Source organism: Manis pentadactyla, chromosome 7 (assembly GCF_030020395.1).
Source record: "Manis pentadactyla isolate mManPen7 chromosome 7, mManPen7.hap1, whole genome shotgun sequence".
Classification (NCBI taxonomy): Eukaryota; Metazoa; Chordata; class Mammalia; order Pholidota; family Manidae; genus Manis; species Manis pentadactyla.
This window is the reverse complement of record NC_080025.1, coordinates 33,323,680-33,349,003: the sequence shown is the minus strand read 5'-3', so window position 1 is coordinate 33,349,003 and position 25,324 is coordinate 33,323,680. Positions and strand designations below refer to the sequence as shown.

General features: G+C 50.4%; 2 protein-coding genes across 2 annotated transcripts; one reads left to right on the top strand and one right to left on the bottom strand.

Moving 5' to 3' along the window:
- Positions 1–1,416: 1,416 nt before the first annotated feature.
- On the bottom strand, positions 1,417–17,072 carry LOC118909951 (uncharacterized). Its single transcript, XM_057504960.1, has 5 exons — positions 17,021–17,072; positions 16,589–16,813; positions 16,354–16,505; positions 15,757–16,292; positions 1,417–1,649 (listed from the first exon to the last, which is right to left on the bottom strand). The coding sequence occupies exons 1-5, from the start codon at positions 17,070–17,072 to the stop codon at positions 1,628–1,630; spliced, it is 987 nt and encodes a 328-aa protein (XP_057360943.1). The 3' UTR covers positions 1,417–1,627.
- LOC130684446 (ral guanine nucleotide dissociation stimulator-like) lies at positions 5,474–9,645 on the top strand. Its single transcript, XM_057505237.1, has 6 exons — positions 5,474–5,877; positions 6,630–6,964; positions 7,183–7,349; positions 7,493–7,818; positions 8,560–8,775; positions 9,106–9,645. Exons 1-6 carry the CDS (start codon positions 5,773–5,775, stop codon positions 9,211–9,213), a joined length of 1,257 nt encoding a protein of 418 aa, XP_057361220.1. The 5' UTR covers positions 5,474–5,772; the 3' UTR covers positions 9,214–9,645.
- Positions 17,073–25,324: the final 8,252 nt, after the last annotated feature.

Below are 25,324 nucleotides of genomic sequence, written 5' to 3'. Positions count from 1 at the left end.
TTGTGTCAGTTAAGTCATACAATGGTAAGATTTACTTGAGCCTGCTGAAAGACCCAGCTTATGTTTTTAACTTTATCCAGATACTGCTTTTCCTCCTCCAGCCTAATAAAATAATTTGCAACCTGGACAATTGATTTCAGCAAACAAGCCCAGTCATTTATGTAGTTAAAACAAGAAGGATTCCATCATAAAGATAAGATTGTATTTTAAAACCCAAGAAGTTAAAAAAGTAAGTTTCTTAACATACTCGTTAACAGACAGACAATTACTCAGCTCACCTTGAAAGAAGAGCAGGCAGTCTTGGATGATATGCTCCGAGACCAAGAAGCTGCTTTCCTGAGAGAATCAGAGCAGTACATTTCTTGTGTTAAGCTAATTTTGCAGAAGACCGATAAGAAACTTAATGTCTCCTCAAAGATAAACATTTTGGGACCACTTAGCAGGTCTGTATCCCTAGCCCTTTGTGTCTCAACCGCCTATAAATCCCCTACCATACTCACCACCTGGGACTCGCTTGTCCCCTCCCAGCGTGAGCCAGGAGCTCTATCCTCACGCCCTCTCAAAACAAAAGCCTCTCCGTTGCTCTCCTACTTTTGAGTGTTTCCCAAGTTCATTCTTTGACTCCATGAACAAGAACCCATGGAACAAAAGGGTTCGTTTATGAGTTAGGAAGCTGGCCTTAATGGGTTGCTTAGCCAGCTGCCTGGAAGGTGGGGGTTCTGGTAAAGGGAGGGTTGGGGCAGGAAAGGAAAGCAGCTTTGGTGGGGCCGTGGGGGGTGCATTTTCCCTAGAAAGGAACTCCCCTCCCTGACGCCATGGGTCACGCCCCTTGTCCCTGGCCTTTCCATTTCCCCCCCAATTCCAGCTGTAGGAAAAGGTACTCAGGTTGACTGAAATCCAGCTCCACAGCTGCCGCTTAGCCCCAGTTCCCCTCTGGGGCGAGAATAGGCAGCTCTGGTCTCCTCTTCTGGCCTCCCCTTAAGGCCTCAGAATATCTCTATGATTACTGCCTGGTGTAGTCTTTTTCCAACCAAGTCCCTCCCTTCTTAGTTAGATTCTTCCACTTATTTCCAGATAGCCCTCCTTTAGCTCTACGTTTTCATCTGCTCACAGGCCATCTCTGCCTGGACCTTTATGGAATCTTCCACCAGTGCTCATGAATGGCTAAAATTGTAACATTTCCAGAATATCTCGCCTGGCTTTAGTACATCTGCGTATCAATAGGCAATCAGAGGTGGGAAGAAGAACTATGCCTTCAATGCATTTGTATCATTCCTCAGGGGTGGAGAGTTCATCTCTGTACCAATGGGTAAATACCTGGGCAATGGAGGGCTTATCGGCTGTACCTGAGAGGAGACGGGGAGGGCTAGCTTTGCTTCTGCTGGAGCAGGAAAGAGAGAAGGCCACAGACTGCAGTTTGTAAGCAATAAATGAATTTTCAACTTTATTTCTTCCTTTGACTGATTTCTGTTGTTAAAGGTATTTTGCCCTGGGATTTCCTCTTCCCGGACTTACAGCACAGATCCCTCTGCCACCAGCAGCCAACCAGGAGGCCAGGCAGAAAGGGATAGCTAGCCCCAACTTCCGTCCCTCCTGTCATCCTTTCTCCTATGGATGCTGCAGCACTCTAGGTGCTGCACCTTGTAGATCTGGAAGAGAATCAGAAGTGACCATAATGTCATCAAGATAATGAAACAGGTGCACCATTGGCAGTTTCTCCCATGCTGCCAAGTCCTGGGCTACAAGTCCGTGACACTTGGTGGGACTGCAGAGATGTCCCTGCAGATAGACAGCGAACATCCTCGGCCAGCCTTCCCACATGAAGGCAGACTGTTCCTGGCTCTCCTGTGTTAGGTCAATAGAGAAGAAAGCATTAGCAAGGCCCTCAACATGATGTGTCACACCGGGGAAGTAAAAGGACTATGAGCGCACATTATGATGCCCACCTTCTCCAGCTCCTCTAGGGTTTCTCCGATTTCTTTGTGCCCCCTGGCAATACATACTGCTTAGTATTTGTCACTTGCCGAGGTACAGACAGAGCTATGGGCGAGTGCTTAGCAAGTCCCCTCCGAGCTGCATTTACCACACATATCCTCAGTCTGAACTCACCTGCAGTGGTCTGTAACTACAGGCCCTGCAGGGTATCCAACCCCAAAATATATTCAGGGATTGGAGAAATATACACAATGTACTGCTTTGTGGGTAAATGCCCCATTCCCAATGTATTTTGGGCTTTCTTCACTCTAAGTGCCTTATCCCCATAGCATCTATCACAGTGGGGCTCCCAGGAAACCACTCAGGGTTACCATAAATCAGAGAACATTCAGCTCTGGACTCCACCAGTGCCAGAACACATTGTACATTCACTGGGGACCAGTGAATTGCTAATTGTACATGTCATGTGGCCTCCAGTCCTCACCGCACCCCCAAGGTGGAGGCCTTGACATCCCCCCCAGTCAAACCGCAATCCCCAATCACCCTCCTGTGAGGGGTCAGGGACCCAGGAAGTCCTGCAGGCACATGAGCCAGAGGAGAGGCTTTGCCTCTGGCTTCCGTGGCTTGTACCTCAGCGGCTTGGACCGCTGCTTTGGCTTTAATAGGTGCCACAGTTCTAGGAAGATTCTACCAGGCTCTCCATGGAGTATTTCTTTCACTGCCCCCGCCTTTATCAAATCAACCCATAATCTGGGTCCTCGAGACCTTCACAGGGCCCTGTAAACCTCTTCTTTCAGTCACAGATCATATTTCCCTCTGTGCTCTTATGATTTCAGCCTCCCCCAGATCTGAGCAATAGGATAGTCTCACTTACGGGTTTTCCTATGTGGAGGAGCAAGAATAGTCACTAGGGACCCAGAGAAGGATGGAAGAGCTGTGCAGAGCAGCAGAGTGCTCATCCCCATGGTGAACAACTCCTCACAGGGACCCTGTCGGTCCACATAACAGCTGACACTTTCCATGCCCAGCTCCCCAGCACCTGCTTGAGTGCTGCATGTTCCAACTAGCAGGGAAATACAGCAACTCACCCTAATTAGGCCAAACTGCCCTTAGGGCTGCAGTCTGACAATCCAAAAGTACATCATTCCCTGGTGCTCACGGGCATTTTGTATCCTATGCCAGAGAGATGGGTGAGTCGTCAGGGAAGCCACTTTACTAATTTCTGAGCCAGATGGAACAATGCTCTCTACTCCTAAACCCCAAAGATGCAAAGGCCATGTAGGCGGAGGCTCCAGCTCGGCCTGGGTGTAGGCGCGGAGCGTGGAGTGCTCCACAGTGGGGTGGGGTCTGCTCCACTCAGCGAGGAACCTGAGCTTGTTGCATCTTTATTTGCCTAACAAACTGGGCAGGCCTTCAATATGGGAGGGTTGGTGCCTCAGGCAGCAGGCTCAGCAACAGCTCTGTCCTCGGCCCCACCCTGCCATTGTCCCCTGCACCACCTACCCTGCCATGTGCTTGGCTGAAGGCCCCACCCCTTCCTTCACTCCCCCCACCCCTCCACCCCCCCTACCCCGGCACAGTCTATCTCTGTTTTTGTGCTGCCCCCTCCCTTGCCACCAGTGTGTCTCTCAGCAGTGTGACCTCAGTTTTCTTTCCCTTCTCAGACCACCCCACAACTCATCTTCCTGGACGCTTGCCCCTGGAGGGCATTTCTCTCATTAGTAACCCTTTCTAATGCTGCGAGAAACAACCACCCCACTTTTCCTGCCACGTTATGGCCACTCAGTTCCCAAGTCCCCGATTTTACACGAGACTGACTCCACTGCCTCCAGGGTCCCCATTTTCCCCAGATTCTGGGGAGAGGCCCACTCCTCCAGGAGGCACTTGCCGTGGACACCATGCCCACTGTGGGGTCTCCAGGTGAAGCCTCGCCACCCACACGGGAATCCCTTGGGGAATCCCTGCCATCCCTAGGGGTGTTCCCAGATGTAGCCCCACCGCCTCTACGGGACTAAGAGTACCTCCACACCATCTATAGGAGCAGTCCGCACCAACAGGGAACCGTGAGGACCGATTTCAGGTTCACCAGATCCTGCCAACTATGCCGGATATAGCCTTGGAGGGAAAGATGTTCCCAGGCCAGGGCGAGTCCCCCTATGAGACTGCAAAACTGAAATCGGTCAAGGGAAAGGGCAGGGAGAAAGACTTTTATTTGTTACAGTCGCTAGCCAGGCTCAGCACCATCCATCTCGTCGAGCCATAGATGGTGCTCTCCTTCCCCTACCCGCCCCTTCTAGCAGGAACTCCGTGAGGAGAGAATGGCCATTTCCTTTCCACCCCTTGTTCCGGAGGTTGCAAGGCCCTGCACTGGTTACAACCATTGATCTGTAAATGGACTAAGGCTAGGTGGGAGGTTCTGGAAATTCTGCATTGAATCCCTTAGCTCTGTGCCCTCTGGAGCTTACAGACAGGTTAAAGGAATGTAACAATAGATTTATACTAACTAGATGAAGCACTGGTGATGTGCCAGGCCTTCCAAGCCTTCTTCCCAGAGTAACTCCTTCAATGCTCTCTGTGACCTCACGTAATCAAGATCCTACGATGATGACGGCCAAGGGACAGGTGGAGAAACTGGGCTACCAAGGTCGCTGACTCACCCGCAGTCAAATGCCTACCAAGTGGTTAAAGCTGGATGTTGAGAATGAGCTAGTAGCTCCTTATTCTGTGAGCTTAACCACGACATTTGTTCTGTAAATATGTCACACCGTGAACAAAATGGATGAACGTATCCATTTTCTTGCTGCATCCAAACCCCACTCCCTTATGTCTGAAAAATAGAATATGTGCGTAGAAGCCGTGACACATACACACTGATATGGGCTACCAAGCTCACTGCCCTGGGCAGTGTCAGGACCCTTTTGTACAGAAAGCATGAAAAGTGGGGAAGTGACTGCTTGTCATGCAATGTGGCTGTGACAGCACATCCCCTTGGCTGTGCTGTTCACACCACGCAGTGGTCGCAGGGTATGTGCTTTCTAGGAGGGATTACTGGGCTCACCATACAAGGCTGCCCAGCACATATGTCAACGGCAGGCCCTCGGGTATGGTCCTCAGAGAACGGAGACCTCTGGAAGGTGGATGCCTTGGGAGTAGATGACAACACCTGGGTCTCCTGTCATTGCCACCCCTTCAAGGTGCACACCTGAAAATGGCCTAAAGGGGGGATGACTTGCTCAAGATCTCATGGCCCGAACCGGGGCCTGACTTGCGAGGTGTTCCACACTCCATGCCAAGCCTGGTTGGCATTCGTCCATCTCCGAGCCTGTGTGTCAGACACACGTGACACCAGCCCCCAGGAGTTGGAGGTGTCATCCATATATCCCTGAGGATGTCCCTAGGGAGAAATGTCTGGCATGACCCTGCCTGTGCAGGTTGGGACGTTGGGTAGCTCCTGGGAGGCACTGCGGCTTCAGCAGGACAGGGAACTGGTGAGAAAAAGAGGTCTGAGCTCAGCTCGTCTCCTCAGAGCTGGGACCCTAGTGACATTGCCAAAGAGCCAGGGGACGGCTCTGGTGGAGATCTGTGTAGTCATGCATGGCAAGGGGTCCAGGAGGATGGGCAGTCAGCAGCCCAGAGGGGCATGTGGGCGTGTCTGAATGCAGGGAGGGGCCCACAAAATGGAACCTTCAGGAAGTGATGTCACCGATGACACGCCAAGTAGAACCTGAATTCTGACCCGGTGCCCAGTTCCTGGTCACAGACCCCAGTCCTGCTCACTTGACCGGAGACGCTCGACAGAGCAACACATGGTCTTGTTGTGCAGAGCCTTCTGAAGGCATGGAAGTCAGGGAAGCAAACAGGGACGGTCTTCCTGCTCGCTGTGGGCGTTGGCTCAGAGACCACCTCCAACGCCTCTGTCCGTGTTGTCCAAGGAACCCCGAGGTAACACAGGGCAGCCCAGAGCGGGCCACTCCAGGTCCAGGCCCCAAGTGTGACCCATCCGGGATGACCTTCCCCCTGGCCCCTTCTGTGTGTGTGCGGTGGCTGTGGGGTATGGGCAGGACTGAAGTCTGGGCAGGAAGGGGGCCATTCCTGGGTGCCAGCATGTTGTGAGGTGGTGGCCCCCTGGTGGGGCAGTCAGTGTCACACCTCTGGTCCCATCATCCAGGAGATGGAGGTGAGTGTTGGGACCAGGTACTTCCACCCACGTGTTAGTCCTGAGCCCAGGGGGTGTCCTCTCCTTCCCTCAGGGACGAGTCCTATGCAGATGGCCCTGTGTGCCTGATGTCAGGGGCAGGGACTGAGGCCCACATTTCCCCGAGGGGAGGTCCAGGCAGCCCCGGGTGGCACCTCCCAAGCTACTAGGCGCTGGCTTTTCGGAGCTCCACCCTGGGGAGCGTGGAGGAGCTGGTGGATGGATTCACCTACTCCATCTCTCTAGGCCCGGGGCAGGCTGTCTACACCCAGGACCTCGTTCCAAACCTGGCAGCCTGCCAGGGCCCTCCCAGGGCTTCCCCACGAGAGTGGTCGACAGTCCCACTCCAGAGGGCCTGGAATCTCATTCCCTGGGGGCACCCCTTCCCTCTCCCTGATCGCACCCCAGAGGGATGGGGACTCTCGGCTGAGTTGCAAACCTCCCTCGTGCTGGTGGTTCCTGGGTTTCCCGCTGACGATAGGCCCCCTGCCCCCTTCAGCATGAAGAGGAGTCAACTGTCCGTGGGAATAAGGTCCACAGGCGGAGGGCTCCCTGGACAGGTGTGAGGAAGAAATGGAGAATGAGGATGGCACGAGAGACCCCTGTGCTGGAGCTACGGCCAGTGTCACCTGCTTCAGCCCCGGCAGAGCCAGAGGATGTCCCAGCAGTGGCCTCAGCCCTGGGGCCCGGAGCACCTGCTGGAATGGCACCGGGCCTGGCAGAGCCAGCGCCAGGTCCAGAGCCCACCAGCCCCTGTGCGGCGAGCATCTGGGACATCCCAGGAGTGGTCTCGGGCCCCGAGGTGGAGCCCCATGAGCCTTCAGAACCCAGCAGGTGACCAATCTTTGGATTCCCACAGGCGGGCTGATGACTGGGGACTTCCTCTTTAGGAGGATGGGAAAGGATGGGGTCCCAGGACACACAGGGTCAGGAAGGGGGAGGGGCAGTTGCCTGGACAGGCAGGGGAATGCAGAGTGGCCAGGCCCACACAAGGGTGGGCCGGGAGGGCAGTGTGGCTGGGAAGACCAGGCTTCTCACTCTTCCACCCCCAGGCCTTCCCCCAGCCCCGGAATGGGCCAGGCTAGGCGCCATGCCTGGGAGCCCGATAATGTGCCCAGCGTCCTCCATGGCAGCCGGCTTTCATCCATCCCAGAGGGCCAAGTCCTCCACCACTTGGTCCAGGAGGAGCACCTGGGGCCCACTGTGGCAGAGCTGGAAGGTGAGGGGCTGCAGCCAGGGGACCGTCTAGGGTGGGCTTCCCGGACCGGGGTTGCCTTCAAGGCAGTGAGGGCTTTTCTGTCATTGTAAGGTATGGGGAATCAGCCCCGGGGTGACCCTTTCTCTGTGTCCTCCCTGCTCCAGAACCACGGCAGACGCAGCTGGCTCCAGAGACACGGGGAGGGCCGGCTTCATGGCTAGAGCCAGTTCAGGAGCTCCCTGGGACCCCTGTGCTGGAGCTACGGCCGGTGTCACCTGCTTCGACCCCTGCAGAGCCGGAGGATGTCCCAGCAGTGCCCTCAGCCCCACCGCCGAGCCCTGAGCTTGAGCCCCATGAGCCCTCGGGCACGGGGCCCAGGGCACCTGCCAGAATGGCATCGGGCCTGGCAGAGCCAGAGCCGGCTCCAGAGTCCACCCTCCTGGCATTCCCCCCCCGCCTGGTGGCCGAGCAGCTGACCCTGCTGTATGCGGTGAGTGGAGCGGGATCGAAGTTGGGGTGGGCCTTCCCTGTGCCATGTGCTGCCCCAGACCTGCTGTCCCGATGTGCACTCCTGTGATCTGGGCCGACGTGCCACCTTCCCACCATGTGCCCTGAGAAACTCTCCTCACCCCCAAGCCTTCACTGACCACAGGGACAGTAGGGCTGGCACTTAGGGATCCTTGCAGACCAATGAGAAATAGCAGAGGGAAGGTGGGCAGGGCCTGGCTGGGGTGGGAGGGACAGTGTAGTACAGGGGTGCTCAGAGAGATGCTGCCAGGGCCTTAGGTCCTTGGGCCGTTGGCCTGGCAGGCCTCCACAGCCTCCGCACTTCAGAGGCCCCTGCCATGTACCTCACTGCACGGGAGACACGGACACCAACAAAGGCCTGGTTGGAGTTGTTTTGGGGGTAACTGCACCTGAGTGGGTAGCGGGATCCACGGGGTGACAGAATGGGAGGCAGATGCCCCGGCACGTGCAGGGCTGAGCTGCCTTGTGCTGCAGGGAGGAGGTGAGGGAGGATGCCTGCTCTGAGTGAGCCCCTCTGTTCCCCACCACTGTGGGGTCCAGTGCATCTGTTCCTGGGTGCCTCAGTGGATGGAGTCCGAAGCCTGGACTGCCGTAAGGCTCACACCACATCCTCAGTGGCCTGGGCTCCAGCTCTGACTGGTAACTGCCTGGGCCCAGGGGCACCATGAACACAGCTTAAATGACCCCCCCTTGCCATCCCCAGGAACTGTTCACCAAGGTGGCAGTGGCCGACCGCATGACCCGCTGCGGGAGCCAGTCATGTAACGGAAACGTTGAGCACCTGGCCCCCACCTTCAATAAGATCATAAAACAATTTAATGACGCAGCCAACCTGGTCATCTCCTCCTGCCTCGGGGGCCCAGGCATGACGGCGCGGGACAGGGCCCGAGTGGTAGAGTTCTGGATCCAGGTGGCCAAGGTGTGCCATGGAACAGCCCCCAGGGTCCATCCTGGCATCTTGGGACCTGCTCCCCTCCTTGGCCAACTCTCAGGATGGAGTCCTACAGTCTGACCCTGCCTGGTCCCTGGGCCCCTCCTGCCAGGGGCGTGCTGACCTGGATTCGCAGGCCCCGGGGGTGGGACAGCCATCCCTGGACCCTTCCTTGGGTTGAGATACAGTCCTCCACCCAGGAGGGCTGCTCAACAGGTCCTGGGTGTGCTGGGCTCCCTGGGCGTCTGGCTCCTTAAGGACAGGAGTTCAGAGGGGGACAGAAGCAGGTCACGTTCTCAGCTCTGTCTTCCCTCCCAGGAGTGTCTGGACCTCGAGAATTTTGCGTCCCTCCACGCCATTCTCTTGGCCCTGCAGAGCCCCGCCATCAGTCGTCTGCAATGCACCTGGGGACGTGTTTCCTGGTAGGTAGTCCTGTCACTGGGACCAGGTCACCTGAGTGGGCCAGAGACACCACCCCTAGGTCTGGCAGTGTCCCCTCAGTCGGCTGGGGCTCCTGGGAGGCATGGGGACAGGGGCTTACAGGATGGCGGGCTCTCAGAGCCCCCGTGGGTCAGGCCAGCGGTTCCCCCTCAGGAATCGGGTTTCTTCGTCAGGTGTGGGTTGAAGCCAATGGGAGATGTTCAGCATGTGTTCTGCAGCAGGAGGTCTCTGCCCCAAGGACAGCCACCTGTCCCAAAGCAGATCCGCCCCCAGGAGAACTGCAGGCCTCAGATTCCCCAGGGCTAAGAGCCGTCCATGGTGGAAAGCCTCATGCAGGCTAGTGGAAAAGGGGTCCAACACCCCCAAAGCCTCCACCTGTTGGCCACATGTCTCCCTCCTCTCTCCTCCCCTTAGGAAGAGCTCTAGGATGCATAAGAGCCTTGAGAAAGAGAGGTGGCTTAACCGGAAGAGGCTCCTCAAGGTAAATGGAGGCTAGAGGTCTGGAGGGAGGGGATCCTTGGGGCAAGCCCTCTGCCGTGCTGTGGCCCAGTCTTGGGTGCTGACTCGAGGTGTGCATGGTGAGAGGGGACAGCTGATGGGAGAAGTAGGCTCCGCCTGGCCCCCAAGGTGTCCTGTTTGTCTCCCTCCCTGGCTCCACTTGACTGGGGGCCTGACATCCAGTGAGGACCCAGAGGACAGGCTCCTGGTCAGGGCTGGGGCTGGGGCTGGGGCTGGCGCTGGGCTGGCAGCAGGGGTGGGGCCTATGGCGGAGCAAGGTCGGCCCCTCCCCAGGGCCCCCTGAGCCCGTCACTGCCCCTCTGAGGCCTCAGGCTCCTCATCTGGTCACGGAGGGTTGTCACCCTGGGGTGCGGGCCTCCCAGGTGAGCAGGGTCCAGGGAGCACAAGATGGCCTTCAGCTTTGTGCAAATGCCACCTGGTCGTGTAGGGGAGCCGTGGTGATAGCCAGGTGACAGTGAGTGCTCAGGGCACCCTGGGAGGCAGAGGGAATCCCCGACACTCTGCAGGCGAGGAAGCCTCTCAGGGCGGCTGGCCGCGGCCCAAGGACACCTGTAAGTATGAGTGTGTGCTGGAGCTGTGATTGCCCTCAGCTGAGAGCCTGCTGGAGGTGGGGACAGCATAGTACCAGGGGACTCGGGCGAGGCATCCACCAACCCAGCTCTGATTTGTGGGAGGCCATGTGGGAGGGGAGCATGAGCACACCTGAGTGTCCTGGACCTTGCAGGAGGCGACCTCCATGGTGACGCAACAGCATCATTTCCTCCGGGGATCCGAGGATAGGCAGGAGGTGAGAGTGGCCTGGCCAGGGTCATGGCAGTGGGGGGAGACCCTGCACTTGCTGCTCGTGCCACCAGCCCTGAACTGCCAGGACTGGGGTGACCAGGAGGGAGAGAGCAGCTGGGTACAGAGAGAAGCTGGAGGACGGGTGCAGGGACCACAGGTCTTGGGATTGGCCAAAAGCCAGCCCTGGGAGGGACAGGAGGGGAGAGCAGGGCGAAGGGAGGGCGTGGGAGGAAGCACAGGGTGGTCCAAGGGGAGCTAGGGGCTGCGCGTGAGGGGTTCAGGGGAGGCTCTATGGGCGCCCCTGAGGTAGACGGGGCACCTCCCCACCCCAGTGGCACAGCATGGTCCCCTTCTTTGGATTGTTCATGGCTGGCCTGCTGGTCCTAGACAAACCCCTGGAACATAATGAGGTGAGTGAGCCCAGAGGGGCACAGGGTGTGCAGGATGGTGGGCTTTGAAGAGGAGAGAGACCCTAGTGAGCCGGTGCTCTCAGCACCAGGCCACCCGCCTCTTGGGAGTCTCCCCTCTCCCCGGGGGCCGGGCTCCTTGGAGAGGGCAGCCAGAAGGACCCCCTGCCCCCCTTAAGCCCCGGTCCTGGCCCCAGGGCAGGTGGGGCTGAGGGCTACAGCTGCCGCCTCTGAGCAGGATGGCCTCTCCCTCAGGCCCTGCCCAGGGGCAGGGATGTTGCTCCTTCAAGGCAGGAAGCACAGGAGGGGGCTGCCCGTGCCTTCCTGCCTGAGGCCTCAGTCTCCGTGTCATCAGAGAGAGTTACATGGGAAGCTTGGCCTCAGCTCCCCAGTCCAGTCCCTCCTCCTCGGTACCCCAGATCCTGGCCTAGGTCTGGGTGCTGTTTCTGGCAGGCCTGCTGCCTGGAGGGCCCCAGTGGTCCTCCAACTTGAGAAAGGGTGGGAGGTTTGGGCCTCGTTCTGGGTGCAGGGGGCTGTTTCTGATGCACTTTGGCTGCCTTGGTGCCTTCCAGGGTGACGGGATGAGACAGAGTTGAGCTACTGTAACACCCCGCCACAGAAAGTGGGTGGGGGGGGGGGTGCAGAGCCCGTGGGCAGGACCCTGTCCGACCCAACCCCTGGGTCTGACATGTCTTGAGAAAGTTAGCACACCCAGAGCTGAGGACACTCAAGGCTTTGGCGGGTGGGGGATGGGGGTGGCATCAAGATGGCCTTCCTGGAGGAGGAGCTAGAGACCCAACAGTGGGAACAGGCAGGACTGGATAGCATTGGAGGGAAGGCAGGTTCCCACGTGAGCAAAGATCAGGGACCAACCCACTGCCCCACTCCTCACGCCCCTCCTTGTCTGCATCCTGTCCTTCCTCTGCCCCAGGAAGCTTCCATCATACGTGAGATCCTCATACACAAGTACGCGGCCTTGCTGTATGACCTGAAGCCCGAGGAGCGCTTCAGGTCATTTTTCTGGGCCGTGGAGCCCCTGGATGAGCAGAAGAGGTGAGGCTGGGCAGGAGTCAGCTGTGGGCTCTAGCTGCGGGCGGGCTGCGGGAGAAGGGCCCCCTGACATGTGGCTCCAGGGGCTCACAGGTGCCCCTCTGTCCTGCAGCTACACCCTGTCCTGCCAGCTGGAGCCCCCAGGCCAGAGGGCCGGCAGAAAGGGACTCTTGTTCTTCAGGTCCCGCAACATTTAAACTTAGTGGCCAGAGCCAGGTGAGTTTCTGGCCTGGGGCCATTGGCAAGGGGTGGGCTGCTCCCCAGCCTCAGGGAAGCTTCGGGCCATGTTGGGTGTGGGGGAGTACTAAAGACAGGTTGGGCTGGAATTCTGCTCCACTGCCAAACAGTCCTGTCAGGCTCAAGGGTGATTCCCCTCCCTCTCTGGGACCCAGTTTCCTCTTCTGTGGGTGGGTGATGCTCATGAGCCTCCCCGTGACAGGGACCCCATGGGTGACGGTGATTGACAGGACCCGACCCTCTGCACAGGGCCAGGAGCACAGAGGGTAGTGAGGACAGGGTGGAAGCAGGATAACGGGGGGAACCTGGAATAACCTGCCTCTTCTGTTCACCTGCATGGCCCTGTAGCTGCTGTCATCGGGCCCACGACCCAGCTGGTACCCTGGCTGTGTGCGGAGGAGAGCTTCCCCTTTGGACAGGAGGCACCCGGCGCCCCAGGACCCTAGTCTGCTTCCTGCTCCTCTTCCTCCCGCTGCTCATCCTGAGCCTCTGCTGGGGCAGGCGCTCTTGCACCTCTTCCATCAGCAGACTTGGGCCGCTTCCCAGGCTGCTGCTGCAGGCTCAAGGACCCGTACGTAGCTGCAGCCAGCCAATGGAACAGACTGGAGAGCCCAGATATACATCCAAGTATATATATGGTCAATTAATTAATGATAAAGGAGCCATGGACATACAATGGGGAAATGACAGCCTCTTCAACAGCTGGTGTCCTCAAATTGGACAGCTACGTGCAAGAGAACGAAACTGAATTATTGTCTATCCCCATACACAAAAGTAAACTCGAAATGGTTCAAAGACCTGAATGTAAGTCATGAAACTATAGAACTCTTAGAAGACAACAGAGGCAAAAATCCCCAGAATATCAGCATGAGCAACTCTTTTCTGAATGCATCTCCTAGAGCAAGGGACACAAAAGCAAAAATGAACCGATGGGACTACATCAAACTTAAAAGCTTCTGTACAGCAAAGAACACCATCAACAGAACAAAAAGGCATCCTACAGTATTGGAGTATATATTTGTAAACGACACATTCGACAACGGGTAAACATCCAGAATATATAAAGAACTCACATGCCTCAACACCCAAAAAGCAAATAACCCGATTTAAAAAATGGGCGGAGGATATGAACAGATAGTTATAATTCTCCAAAGAAGAAATTCAGATGGCCAACAGGCACATGAAAACATACTCCACATCACTAATTGTCAGGGAAATGCAAATAAAAACCACAATGAGATATCGCCTCACACCAGTTAGGATGGCCAGTATCGAAAAGACTAAGAACAAAAAATGTTTGCGAGGATGTGGAAAAAGGGGAATCCTCCTACACTGCTGGCTGGCATGTAAGTTAATTCGACCATTGTGGAAAGCAATATGGAGGTTCCTCAAAGAACTAAAAATAGAAATACCATTTGACCCGGGTATTCCACTCCTAGGAATTTACCCCAAGAATGTAATTTCTCAGACTCAAAGACACACCACCCTATGTTTATTGCAGCACTATTTACGATAGCTAAGATATGGAAGCAACGTAAGTAGATGAATGGATAAAGAAGAGGTGGTACATATATGCAACAGAATACTACTCAGCTATAAAAAGAAACAAATCCTACCATTTGCAAAACATGGACAGAGCTGGAGGATATTATGCTCAGTGAAATAAGCCGGGCGAGAAAGACAAGTACCAAATGATTTCACTCATTTGTGGAGTATAACAATGAAGGAAAACTGAAGGAACAAAACAGCAACGGACCCACAGACTCCAAAAAGGGACTAGCGGTTACGAAAGGGAAGGGGTGGGGGAGGGCCGGTGGGGGGAGAGGGAGGAGGAGATGTAGGGGAATTATGATTGGCACACATGGTGTGGGGGATCAGGGGGAGGACAGTGTAGCACAGAGAAGACAAATAATGCCTCTGTGGCATCTTACTACACTGATGGGCAGTGACTGCAGTGGGCTATGGTGGGGACACTATAACGGGTGAATGTAGTAACCACAATGTTCTTTCATGTGAAACCTTCATAGGAGTGTATATCAGTAACACCTTATCTTAATAAAATAAGTAAATAAATAAGTAATCTTACTGCTTGGCAAATAGTGAATCTGGCATCTTCACTCATGGAGAGTGACTGCAATGGGGTATGGGAGGGACTCGATAATATGGGTGAATGTATTAACCACATTGTTTTTTCATGTGAAACCCTCATAGGGGTGTATATCAATAATACTTTAATAATATTAATAATAAAGAATCTTACTTCTTAACTTCCTGGGTGTTAAAATGCAATCTTATCTTTAAGGGGAATTATGATTGGCACACATGGTGTGGGGGGGGATCCTTCCTGCCTTTCACCGTGTTGCTTGTGACTGGGCTTAGTTGCCATATTAATCGAGTTATATATTACTTGATTAGGGGCTGGAGGAAGAAAAGCAGCATCTGGACAAAGTTAAAGATAAACTGGGCCTTTGAGCAGGCTAAAGTAAATTTTACAATAGCCTCATTTAATTGACACAATGAAGACATGGGCCATGCTGAGGTACTTTCTTATCTGGGGGATGTTCAAACATTCCAGGCCAACTTACTCCTGGCTTCTTAGTTTTAACTAATCTTCACGGAAGAATGCTTATACTTCTAGTTTGATATTTTACTTCAGAGAATTAACGTGACTCTGATTTTGCTTAATTGTTTAATAGGGAGTTTTGGTAGGGGTCTTTTTCCAGAGGCCCTCACGCCACTCTGACTACACCCCCGGTCCCTGTCTCAGAATCTTTGTGCCTAGTTATAAGTTACTCAGCTGCAGATTACAAACCTAAATGACAGAAAGATATGAATTTTTAAATACAAGAAAATGCACTGTCAGTTCCCAGACCAAAGTAAAGAGACTTAATTCCCAAATAAAAAAATACGTGAGATACCTCATTAAACATTTTTTAATTTTAAAGGCGCTTCCTCCGGGCGGCCTCTCCCCCGCCGCCCAGCCGCGGGTCACACTTGAACTTCAGCCCGCCCGGCCCTCGCCCTCGAGGCCCCCGCCGACAAAATCCACACAACGCAAAACGCCCGACGGCTTCCACGTCTGCGCGGCCCGTCCCCTCCCCTCCGCCTGCGGCTCCGTCCCGGGGGTCGGTAGCAGGTTGGCGGTGCCTCCCCAGGCCGGGCGGACGCGCACTGCGAGGCGGAGAGCAGCCGCGCTCACCACCCGGTCCCGGACGGAGGAGCAGCGGCTCCGGCGAGCCCCTCCTCCCCTGCCCGGGAGAACTTCGCCTATCGCTCAGACGTCCGCTCTCGGCGCACACGCGCCGCTCCCTCTCTTCCCAGGCGGCCCCTCCGGCGCGCCCGCTGACTGCCGACCCCCGGCCGGGCCCCGCGAGGCCACCACCCGCGTCGGCCGCTTCCCGGCCCCACGGGCCACGCGCTGCCCGCCGAGCCACCTGCACGGCCGCTCCCTCACCGGCTCCACCGCGACCTCAGGCGGGGGAAGGGACCCCCGCGTCCCGTCCGGGTCCGGCCGCGCCCCGGGACCACCTACCTTTCAGCCCGCAGGGCCGTCGCTGTCGCCTTCATCCCTGAAGTGGGTCCCGCTCTGGACCCTCCACCGCAGATCTGCGGCAGCAGGAGCCGCTTCTCGGCCGAGCTCTCGACGGCGTTGGCGATGCGGTCGGCGTGGGACAAGTTGCCCCACGCGTTGTGTGGTTGCCCCTCAGCGGCCGCCGAGGCCGAAGGCAGGCCCGCGCGGCGTCGGGGTTCCCGGTCGCGCCGCCCGACGGCGCCGGGTGGAGGTGGCAGAGCTCGACTGCCTGAAATCCGGCCGGGGCAGCGGCTTGAAGTCCGGGTCGATCTCCACCACCTGGAGCGCTTCGGCCATAGTGACCGCCGCCGTCCGCCCGCCGCGGGAGAGCCGAGAAGGGGCGACTGCGTCGCCCGCAGGGCCGCTCCTGCGGACAGGGCCGGCGGACGGAAGCACGGAAGGTGCCGTAGGAAATACCTCTCCCACCAGCGTTCGCGACCTACTAACTCTTGAATATGGCAGCGGCAGCGCCTGCTGCTACTACGCAGCCGCCGGACCTACATAACCTGAGCGAGCTCCCAATGGCTGCCTTCGCCGCGGCGCCGACCCGCCTCTGACTGACGGCCTCCGCGGCCAGTGATCCCGCGGCGCCGCGGGGCCATCAGCCAATGGGAGCGTGGCTGGGTGGGGCCGGTGCGGAGGCCGCGAGGGGCCCTGTTTTTCTTTTTCGCCCTCCGGCCCGACGCCCGGCGACCCCGGCGGTCCAGGTTCTGGGAGAGCCGCGGAAGGGTTTGCGAGTTCTGGAGTCACCGGAGGCCTCCCGCGTGTAGATGAAGGGGTCCGAACGGGTTACCTCCCGGGCTCGTCCCTCCTCTCTTCTCCGGCCTGGGCGCGCCAAACTTCGCCGCGACTTGGCGCTCAGTCGATAGGAAGCGGCGCACCCCCGCGGGCGCGCTACCCAGAACCCCGCGCCCAGCGCCCTCCCCGAGGCCGGAGCTCTTCCCCAGGGCCTGCTGCCCCAGAGTTTGCGCCCGCCCAGAGGGGCTCTGATGAGACTTGGATCGGAACTTCTCAAACTCTGAAAACACAGGCGTGCATCTCAGGCGCCCACCTGAGTCCGCGTCCTACAGCTGCCCTTCTGAATGCCAAAAATATAGTTTCCACTTCCTTGGCTGAGCCCGGGGACTTTCGGCACCGCCGAAGAGCCCTTATTGCGATGACGTGAGATGATAAAATGCCTGTATGATGAGAAGAAGTGAGATGAATAATGTAGATTACTACTGACCTGGCAATATGTCAAAAGCAGGATCATCTGCTACCAGGCCACAGTTTAGCATGGAAAGCTAAAACTGTGGGAATAGAAACTCTGCTCCTTCCGGCATCCGGGATAAAGTTGATTTAGCTCTGCTGCTTCTCAGGGCCTCTTAGTTCCTTTTCTGACAGGTGGCTCTCTTTTTTTTTATAATAGCAACATAAGCATTTTTTTTTCATTAGGCTTCTTCGTTTCTAGTATCACAATGGAATGATGAGAAAACAAGAACAAAAAAATCATGAGTGTGCAAATCTCTGACAAAGAGCATAGACCACAAGGCAATTGGGGGAGGGAGGGAGAGGCCTGACAGAAGTGCCAAAGTGTCTAAGTCTGCGCGTCTGCGTGTGTGAAACACGCTGCGATAACATTCTGTTTTCATGAACTTCTAGCGCGATCCTGTTTTACTGCAGTAACGGCACTGGGGAATGAGAGCCAGAGTCGCCCCACTGGAAAATTAAGGAGATTTTTGAAAGAAAAATCACAGTGTTAATATTAGGAATGATGAATACCCACTTGATAGTGTCAGGTTTTTGCATTTTTTCAGTTCTGGTGGGTGTGCAAATGTGTATGAGAAAGAATAGCTTGAACTAATTCATTTTAATTTGGAGAATGACATGTGGTCGCTGAGACTTTAAAGAATGAATTATTTTTATGTGATTAGGGGAAAAAAAACTAATCTCTTCTTTCAGACACAGCAAATACCAAGCTTTCCCTGCCACCTACTGGCTATTGGCTGCAATTTTTTAAAAAATTTCTAGGTGAGACATACCAAATATAAAAAAAACCACTGCAATCAGTATGTCAACTTAGGAAATAAAATATTATGAGTAAAGTTTGAAATCGCCTGTGAAAAGACAAGGATCAAATTATTTCACTCATCTGTGGAGTATAAGAACAAAGAAAAAAAACTGAAGGAACAAAACAGCAGCACACGCACAGAACCCAAGAATGGACTCAGTTACTAAAGGGAAAGGGTCTGGGGTGCGTGGGTAGGAAGGCGAGGAGAAGGGGAATCAGGGGCATTACAGTTAGCACACATAATGTGGGGGGGCGGGCACCGGGAAGGCAGTACAGCACAGAGAAGAGAAGTAGTGACTCTACAGCATCTTACTATGCTGATGGACAGTGACTATAATGGGGTATGTGGTGGGGACTTGATGATGGGGGGAGTCTAGTAACCATAATGTTGCTCATGTGATTGTAGATTAATGATACCAAAAACAAACCAAAAGAAATCGCCTGTGTATCCTTCCCTGAAAGCATCTCCCTCCTCTTCAGAAGTATTCATTGTTAGGCTGGAAAAAGGAAAAACAAGGACATGCAAACAGAACAGAGAGATGCCATAGGGGGAGAACAGAACAGACCCCAAAGTCCGTGCCGTATATGGAAAGGGGACAGCTCTTCCTGAATTCCATCCTGATGTGCCAAGATCCGGATGTCAGCCTCCTCCCTCTCGGAAGGAAAAAAGTTTCTAGTTGACTATAATGTCACCTTTAGACAATCATACCTCTCAACACCCCTTAGGATAGCTTGCCCACTCCCCCCCCTCCTAATCCCTTATATGCGCCCCACCTCCCTAACTGGGCGTGACTTCTCCGGCTTCTAGTACCCAGGCCGCTAGAACATCACCCGGGGGTATTTAAATAAAGTACCTGGCCCTTTGTTGCCTCTCTTTGCCTGCTTATTCAGGCTAAAATTTATCTTACATTAATTATCTAGAATTTTATGTTTATCATCCCAACACACTTGTAATTTTTCTGCAAAAAAAGTTTGTATCTCTAAGCTATGCTGGTATTGTTTTCCATGTTTTTGAAGTTCTTATAAATATCATTTTGTATGGGATCGTCTGTATGAAATCTACAGATGACTTTTTAAACCCTCATCATGTTTATGAGATTCATCCATGTTGAACAGCACAATGGCTGTATGAAATTTTTAACTGCCAAATAGAAATCTTTTAATGGGTATGCCATATTTATTTATATATGCTGTATTCCTTTTGATGAGCATTTAGTTTCCAATTTTTTGCTAATACAAATATTGCTTCTCTGAACGTTCTAGAATATGTCCACATGTGTAAATGCTGAGTTTCTTAGTGAGATAGCAGTAATGTAATTGTTTTATCACAATGTTTATACATCTCATCTCTCTTATCACTGCAAACTGTTTCTCAGATGGTTGTATGAATTTATAGATAAGGATCCTCATTGCTCCGCATGGTCATCTCATGTTGATATTGTGAGATTTCTGAATTTCTGCAGTTCTGGACAATATGCAGTGATATCTCTTTTGTTATTTTAGTTTCATGTCCTCGATGGACTTATGCACAGGATTTATGAATCAACTTGGAAAGAACCTTTGCTACTCAGTTTTTGTATTGACAAATATGTTTTATTTAAGACATCTTGAATAAAATTTATAATCTTCATAAAGATCTTACACTTACATTTCATTTATTAGATTCTTGCTTAGGTATTTCATGTTTTTATTTGTAAATGTTTGTTTTTAAATGACATTTCCTAACTTATTTTTTTGGTACTGAGGCATATTAATACAACCGATTTTTTATATTGACTTTGTGTCCAGTAACATTGTCCGATTCTTCCATCAACCCCCAAGACTTTAATTACAAATTCTTTTTGATTTTCTATGAAGGCAGTTATATTTTCTATGAATTTCAATGATTTTTTTTTAAGTTCTTATTCCTGTTACCTATTTTTCTGATCTTATTACACTGTCCTGGGATGTAGTACAGTGTTGAATAGAAATGATGAAAAACAGCACCTTCGTACAGCCTTTGATCTGAGTAGGAAATACTCTTCTGTCTAGTTTTCTAAGAGTTTGTTTTTCTTATTAAATCATGAATGTGCATCAGAATTTATCTTTTTGGCTCTGCATATATTGATCATTGTATTTGGCTTGTCTACTTTATTCTGTTAATCTAGTAAATTACATTAATAGATTTTTTTTTCAGATTTAAACCATCCTCGCATTTGGGAGATAAACTTAATTTGAGTTTATCTCACAGTGAGTGAGCTCAGCCTATAATTTTCTTCTCTTGTGTTGTTTTTTTTTCTGGTTATGATATATTGGTCACAAAAAAATAAATAAATTGGGGCGTATTCTCTCCTTATCTATTCTCTGTCATAAAAATTAAAAGACTCAGTAGAAATGTTTGTTCTTGAATTCTGAGGGGTCAAAGAGAACATTTAAAGAATGTCTCATTTCACTTTACAAATGTATGGTCTGCTAAATTATGTGCTACAGAAACCTACACAAGGAAGAAAGAGAACTGGTTTCCTCATAGGCCTATGAGATAATAGAACATTGTTGAACCAGGCTGGTTTGTCCAAGTATGCACATGGATTATGTGAACGTGGCTTCTGATAGAAAATTTCTTCTGAGCTAGCAATTTCTGTGAGAAGGGTTTTTCTTAAAAGACTATTACATTTGACATATTAGAAGTTCTGTTTATTTTCTGGGAATTCTGGAAGCACAAGCTATATGAAAGTGCTAAATTAGTCTCTGCAAACCAGTCAGAACAGAGCAACTATTTTAAGAGACTATCATCTAAATTATGAGTACCTTCCAGGAATAAGGACATATTTCACACTAAAAGAAAAGATTTTTCTCAATTGTAACTTCAATTTTATAGCACCAGTCATTAGTCAAAAGTAAACAAGGAAGACGAGATCTTCCTAACTGATTTGGACCCACAAAGAGACAGATTCTCTTATCTGTCACTTAAGGGAGAGTAGATCCCCATTATCTCGATAGAGATCACCAAATATTTGGGGCTTAAAATCAGATTCCCAAATATTGCTGCTACCAGTGGAGAATAACTTGTTGGTCATATACAAACCACAGTCACATATACACAGGATGTCTTCTTGCCGTTCTCAAAGGATGACTTAGGGTCCACTGCACACCAGTTCCTGACCCCAGTTATGGAAAGAGGCAGAGCCCAAACCATGAAAGAACTAACAGATGAGCAACAACTGGAAACTAAAAAACATAGAAGGAAAAAGAAGAAGAATCAGAGTCAATGAATGAAAAGTTATTTCTACTTGGGGTTTATTCTGGGAACCCAGAGAAGATATGCCTGCAGTTAAACAGCCCAGGAGGGGGCCTTTTGGGTACCGTGGTTTCATTAGCTATGCCAGGTTGAATCACATGGGCATCCTGGTGGGGCCTCCAAACTGTCCACATATAATTTTTTCAATTAAAAGCATCTTCAGGAGGGCGGATGTCCACAGAGGTCTCTGCTTTCAGCCTGTCAAACCCATGTCATAAAATTACACCTGCAGGGTTTTAATTCATGGAAGTGACTGCATGCCAACAGGAGCAGCCAGGGCCACTGAATGAATGAATAATTTATTCCTTACCTTAAGATAACAGACACTCCCTGCCACAGGGGGCCACAGGGGTCCACAGGGGAAAAGCCAGGTTTGGTCAGGAGGCAGAAGACAGGAGCCCGGAGAAAGGGAGCCCGGAGGTTTTGTTTTTACTGAAGTATAATTGCTATAGAATATTATATTGGTTTCAAGTAGACAACATAATGATTCTACAGTTATCTACATTATTAAATCCTCACCCCTACTAGTGTGGTTGCTATCTGTCAACATGTATTACAGCATTTCTGACTATATCCTCTATGCCATATTTTATCCCCTTCACCTACTTCTCCCATCCCAACTCCTCCCCCATAGTAACCACCAGTCTCTTCTCAGTGTCTATGAGTCTTACTTCTGTCTTGTTCGTTTGTTTGTTTTGTTTTTTTAGATTCCATGTATGAGTCATATGGTATTTGTCTTTTTCTGCCTGGTTTATTTCACTGAGCAGAATACCCTCTAGGTCCATCCATGTTGTTGCAAATGGCAAGATTTCTGTCTTTTTTATGGTTGAATAACATTCCACTGTGTATATGTACCACATCTTCTTTATCCATTCATCTACCGATGAATATTTAGGTTCCTTCCATATCTTGGCTATTGTAAATAATCCAGCAATACGTATAGGAATGCATAAGTCTTTTTTGAATCAGGAGTTTTGTTTCCTTCAGGTAAATTCCCAAAGTAAAATTACTGGGTCATATGGTAGTTCTATTTTTAGTTTTTTGAAGAACTACCTTACAGCTTTCCAGTGGCCGCACCAATTTACATTCTCAGCAACACTGTAGGACGGTTCCCTTTTAGGGGAGCCCAGAGTTTTTATTAGGGTTTCTTTGGGAAAGGCAAGACAGGGCCGAGTACATAGTTCAGGATTGGCTAGTCTGAATAATTCTGGCGGGCTTTGGGCTCCAGGACAGTCTCCAGTTGTCCCATTCCTGGCCCTGGGGTGATTTAGGGCAGGGGAAATATTGACGGGACTATGGTTAGAGAGGGGGTGGGCTGGACATGGCCTTGCGTCTGCCAGTCTGCACAGGAAAGGTGTGTTCCAGGCAAGTTTGTCGCCTGGGCCCAGGAATTAGCTAGCCCTGGGAGAGGCAGTGTCTCCCTGGGTGTGAAAAGCCCGAGAAATGTCAAAACATCATAAGACACAGAAAATAAAAAGCATAATGAATACAACCTGCTAGGTCAGCTTCTTGCTAAGCTGCTGAGACACCTCCCCCGCCACCAGGGCTTTTGTCTCCCCACCTCATCCGTGACGTTGGAGCAGGAGTGTTAAGTCTGTCCACCAGGTCACTGAGACCTCAGTGTGGTAGCACACACTTCGTAGGTGGCCCCGTGGGACCTCTTTCACCAGCCTGAGCTACAGTAACCCCACATCACTTTTTCTTTTATTTTAGTAAAATAAAATGTACTGTCTTCACCATTTTAAGTGTACATTAAATGCATTCATAATGTGTCACCATCACCACCACCCATCTCCCTCACTCCCTTCCTCTTGTGAAACCCCCATTTGGCAACGACTCCCCAGGCTCTCCCCGGCCCCCCACCGCCCCGGCCCCGGCAAACACCCTTCTTTCCGACTCTACGAGTCTGACTACTCTAGGTGCCTCATGTATGTGGGATCACACAGTATTCGTCTTTTGTAACTGCTTTTTTTCACTCACCATAATGTCTTCAAGGTCCATGCATATTGTAGCATGTGTCAGAATTTCCTTCCTTTTTAGGCTGGATAAGAATCCACATATACACAGAGTTCAAATCCTAGCTCTGCCTCTTTCTACCTGTGAGATTTCTCTGTCCCTCAGTGGTCCCAATTGTAACATGAGGATGATAATAGTATCTTCCTGACTCATTGAAATGTACTGAGGATCAAATGGCATGAAGTGTTTGGCAAGGTGTCTAACGTACATTCATTGCTAGTAGATTAACTATTTTTTATTACTTCCCTTTTTCTGTATTTGGAACCTCAGGTGGACAAAACTATATAAATTACAATCCTTGGTGCATAGCCCATCACCATCATTGGCCTCTTTTGCTGTATTCATTTTATATAATTTGTCCTTATTTTTAATTTTTGTATGTTAACTTGTTTTAATATATCAAACACACAACCCCACTCAATGTTAGAATTAGATGATTACTAATAACTTACATCTATTTAAAGGCTCTTATCTTGCCCTATTCTTTAGCCTCTCCCACCCCAGAGATCACCATTTTGAATTTTGTGTTAATCCTAAATACCTTAAAAAAAAAAGTTATACAGTGTATACCTGTATGGCTAAACAATATGTTATCTAATTTTGTTGGTTTTGTACTTTAGAAAAAGGATGCAAAACTACATTATTTCATGAGCTCTAATCATTTATTTTCACTGTTGTGTAATATTCTATTGTGTGACTAAACTACGATTTATCCAGTCTCCTATCAATGGGGATTAGGATCATTTCCTTTTTTCTTTTTTCTAATAGTGTTTCTAGGAACATTTTGGTTCATGTCTCTGGTACATATGTGTAGCAATTTCTCTTGGGCATATAAATATAAATATATAATACATAATAAATATATGCTAATTTATAGCTCATGTGAATAAAATGGGTGTAGCAATTTACACTCTCACTAATATATAAAGTATCACATTTGTCTATGTTTTTGCTAATTCTCAGTATTGTCAGACTTTTTTCAGTAACATTCATTTTTTGGCATCATTAGATAATTATACAATAAGCAACTGATTTGCTGTTAATCTATTAAAAATGAAGATGGATAATTGGAAAAATTGTGTTATTTCAATTGCTGAGGATCAAAGGTGATTTTGTGCTTGATGGAAAAAATATAGAATGGACATTATCAATTTTATTTCAAAATTTTTTTATTCACTCATGTACATATTGTGATAAAAATGCTAGGCTAAAATATGAAATAATATTTATTAAATGAAAGTTGAATGAGTAAATTTTATATTCTTATTTTTTATAAGAGATGATCAGATTGTATCAGATTATATTTCAGCCAATATATTCATTAATAGATATTTTTTGTTTTTTTATCTTTTGACTTAATTCTTAACTGTTGAATGACTATGTAATTGTATATTATGGTCTCCATTTCCATTTCTGTAATTATTAACAGGATTTAAAATGCCCTTATATTTTTATTAGCCAAATTCATTTTCACTTTTTTGAAATTCATGTAAGCAGGCAGCTATATTGGAATTTAATGACTATTAGTCTAGCTAAAAGTTTGTCCAGCTTGTCTCCTGTGGTTGGGGACAGTGTTTTACAGATGGCTGTTAGGTCTAGTTGGTTGAAAGTGTTGTTAAAGTTTTCCAAATTCTTGGAAAGTTGAATTTGTTGTTGAAAGTGGTGTATTGAAATCTTCCAGTGTTATTGTTGAATTGTCTATTCCTCCCTTAATTTCTGTCAGTTTTTATTTCATGTATTTTGAGACTATTGTTCAGCACATGTATGTTTATAATGGCTATAGCTTCCTGATGGATTGACCCTTTTATCATTACAAAATATCCCTCTACATCTAGTAATGTTTTATTTTTCTCTTAAAATCTATTTTTTCTGACATTAGTATAGTCATTTAAGCTGTTTTGGTTGTTGTTTACTTGGAAGGTCATTTCCATCCTTTTACTTTCAACCTATTTTTATCTTTAATATAAAGTGTGTCTTCTATAGACATCATATACAGCTGATCTTTGAACATGGAGTTGGGGCACCAACTCTGCCACCCACTCAGTCAAAAATCCACATGACTTATGACTCCCCAAAAACTGAACTACTAATAGCCTACTGTTGACCACAAGCTTTACCAATAACATAAAGTTTATTTTTTGTATGTTTATTTGTATTATATACTGTATTCTTACAATAAAGCAAGA

Bases quoted from the DNA above. Each gene is read 5' to 3' on its own strand.
- LOC130684446 (XM_057505237.1), top strand. From the start codon at position 5,773: ATGGAAGTCAGGGAAGCAAACAGGGACGGTCTTCCTGCTCGCTGTGGG. The intron at 5,878-6,629 runs GTAACACAGGGC...TGCCCCCTTCAG, and splicing joins GTTGTCCAAGGAACCCCGAG to CATGAAGAGGAGTCAACTGT. The intron at 7,819-8,559 runs GTGAGTGGAGCG...TGCCATCCCCAG, and splicing joins AGCTGACCCTGCTGTATGCG to GAACTGTTCACCAAGGTGGC.
- LOC118909951 (XM_057504960.1), bottom strand. From the start codon at position 17,072: ATGCTAAACTGTGGCCTGGTAGCAGATGATCCTGCTTTTGACATATTG. The intron at 16,814-17,020 runs GTCAGTAGTAAT...CTGTGTTTTCAG, and splicing joins TGCTTTTGACATATTGCCAG to AGTTTGAGAAGTTCCGATCC. The intron at 16,506-16,588 runs GTAACCCGTTCG...CGGCTCTCCCAG, and splicing joins AGGAGGGACGAGCCCGGGAG to AACCTGGACCGCCGGGGTCG.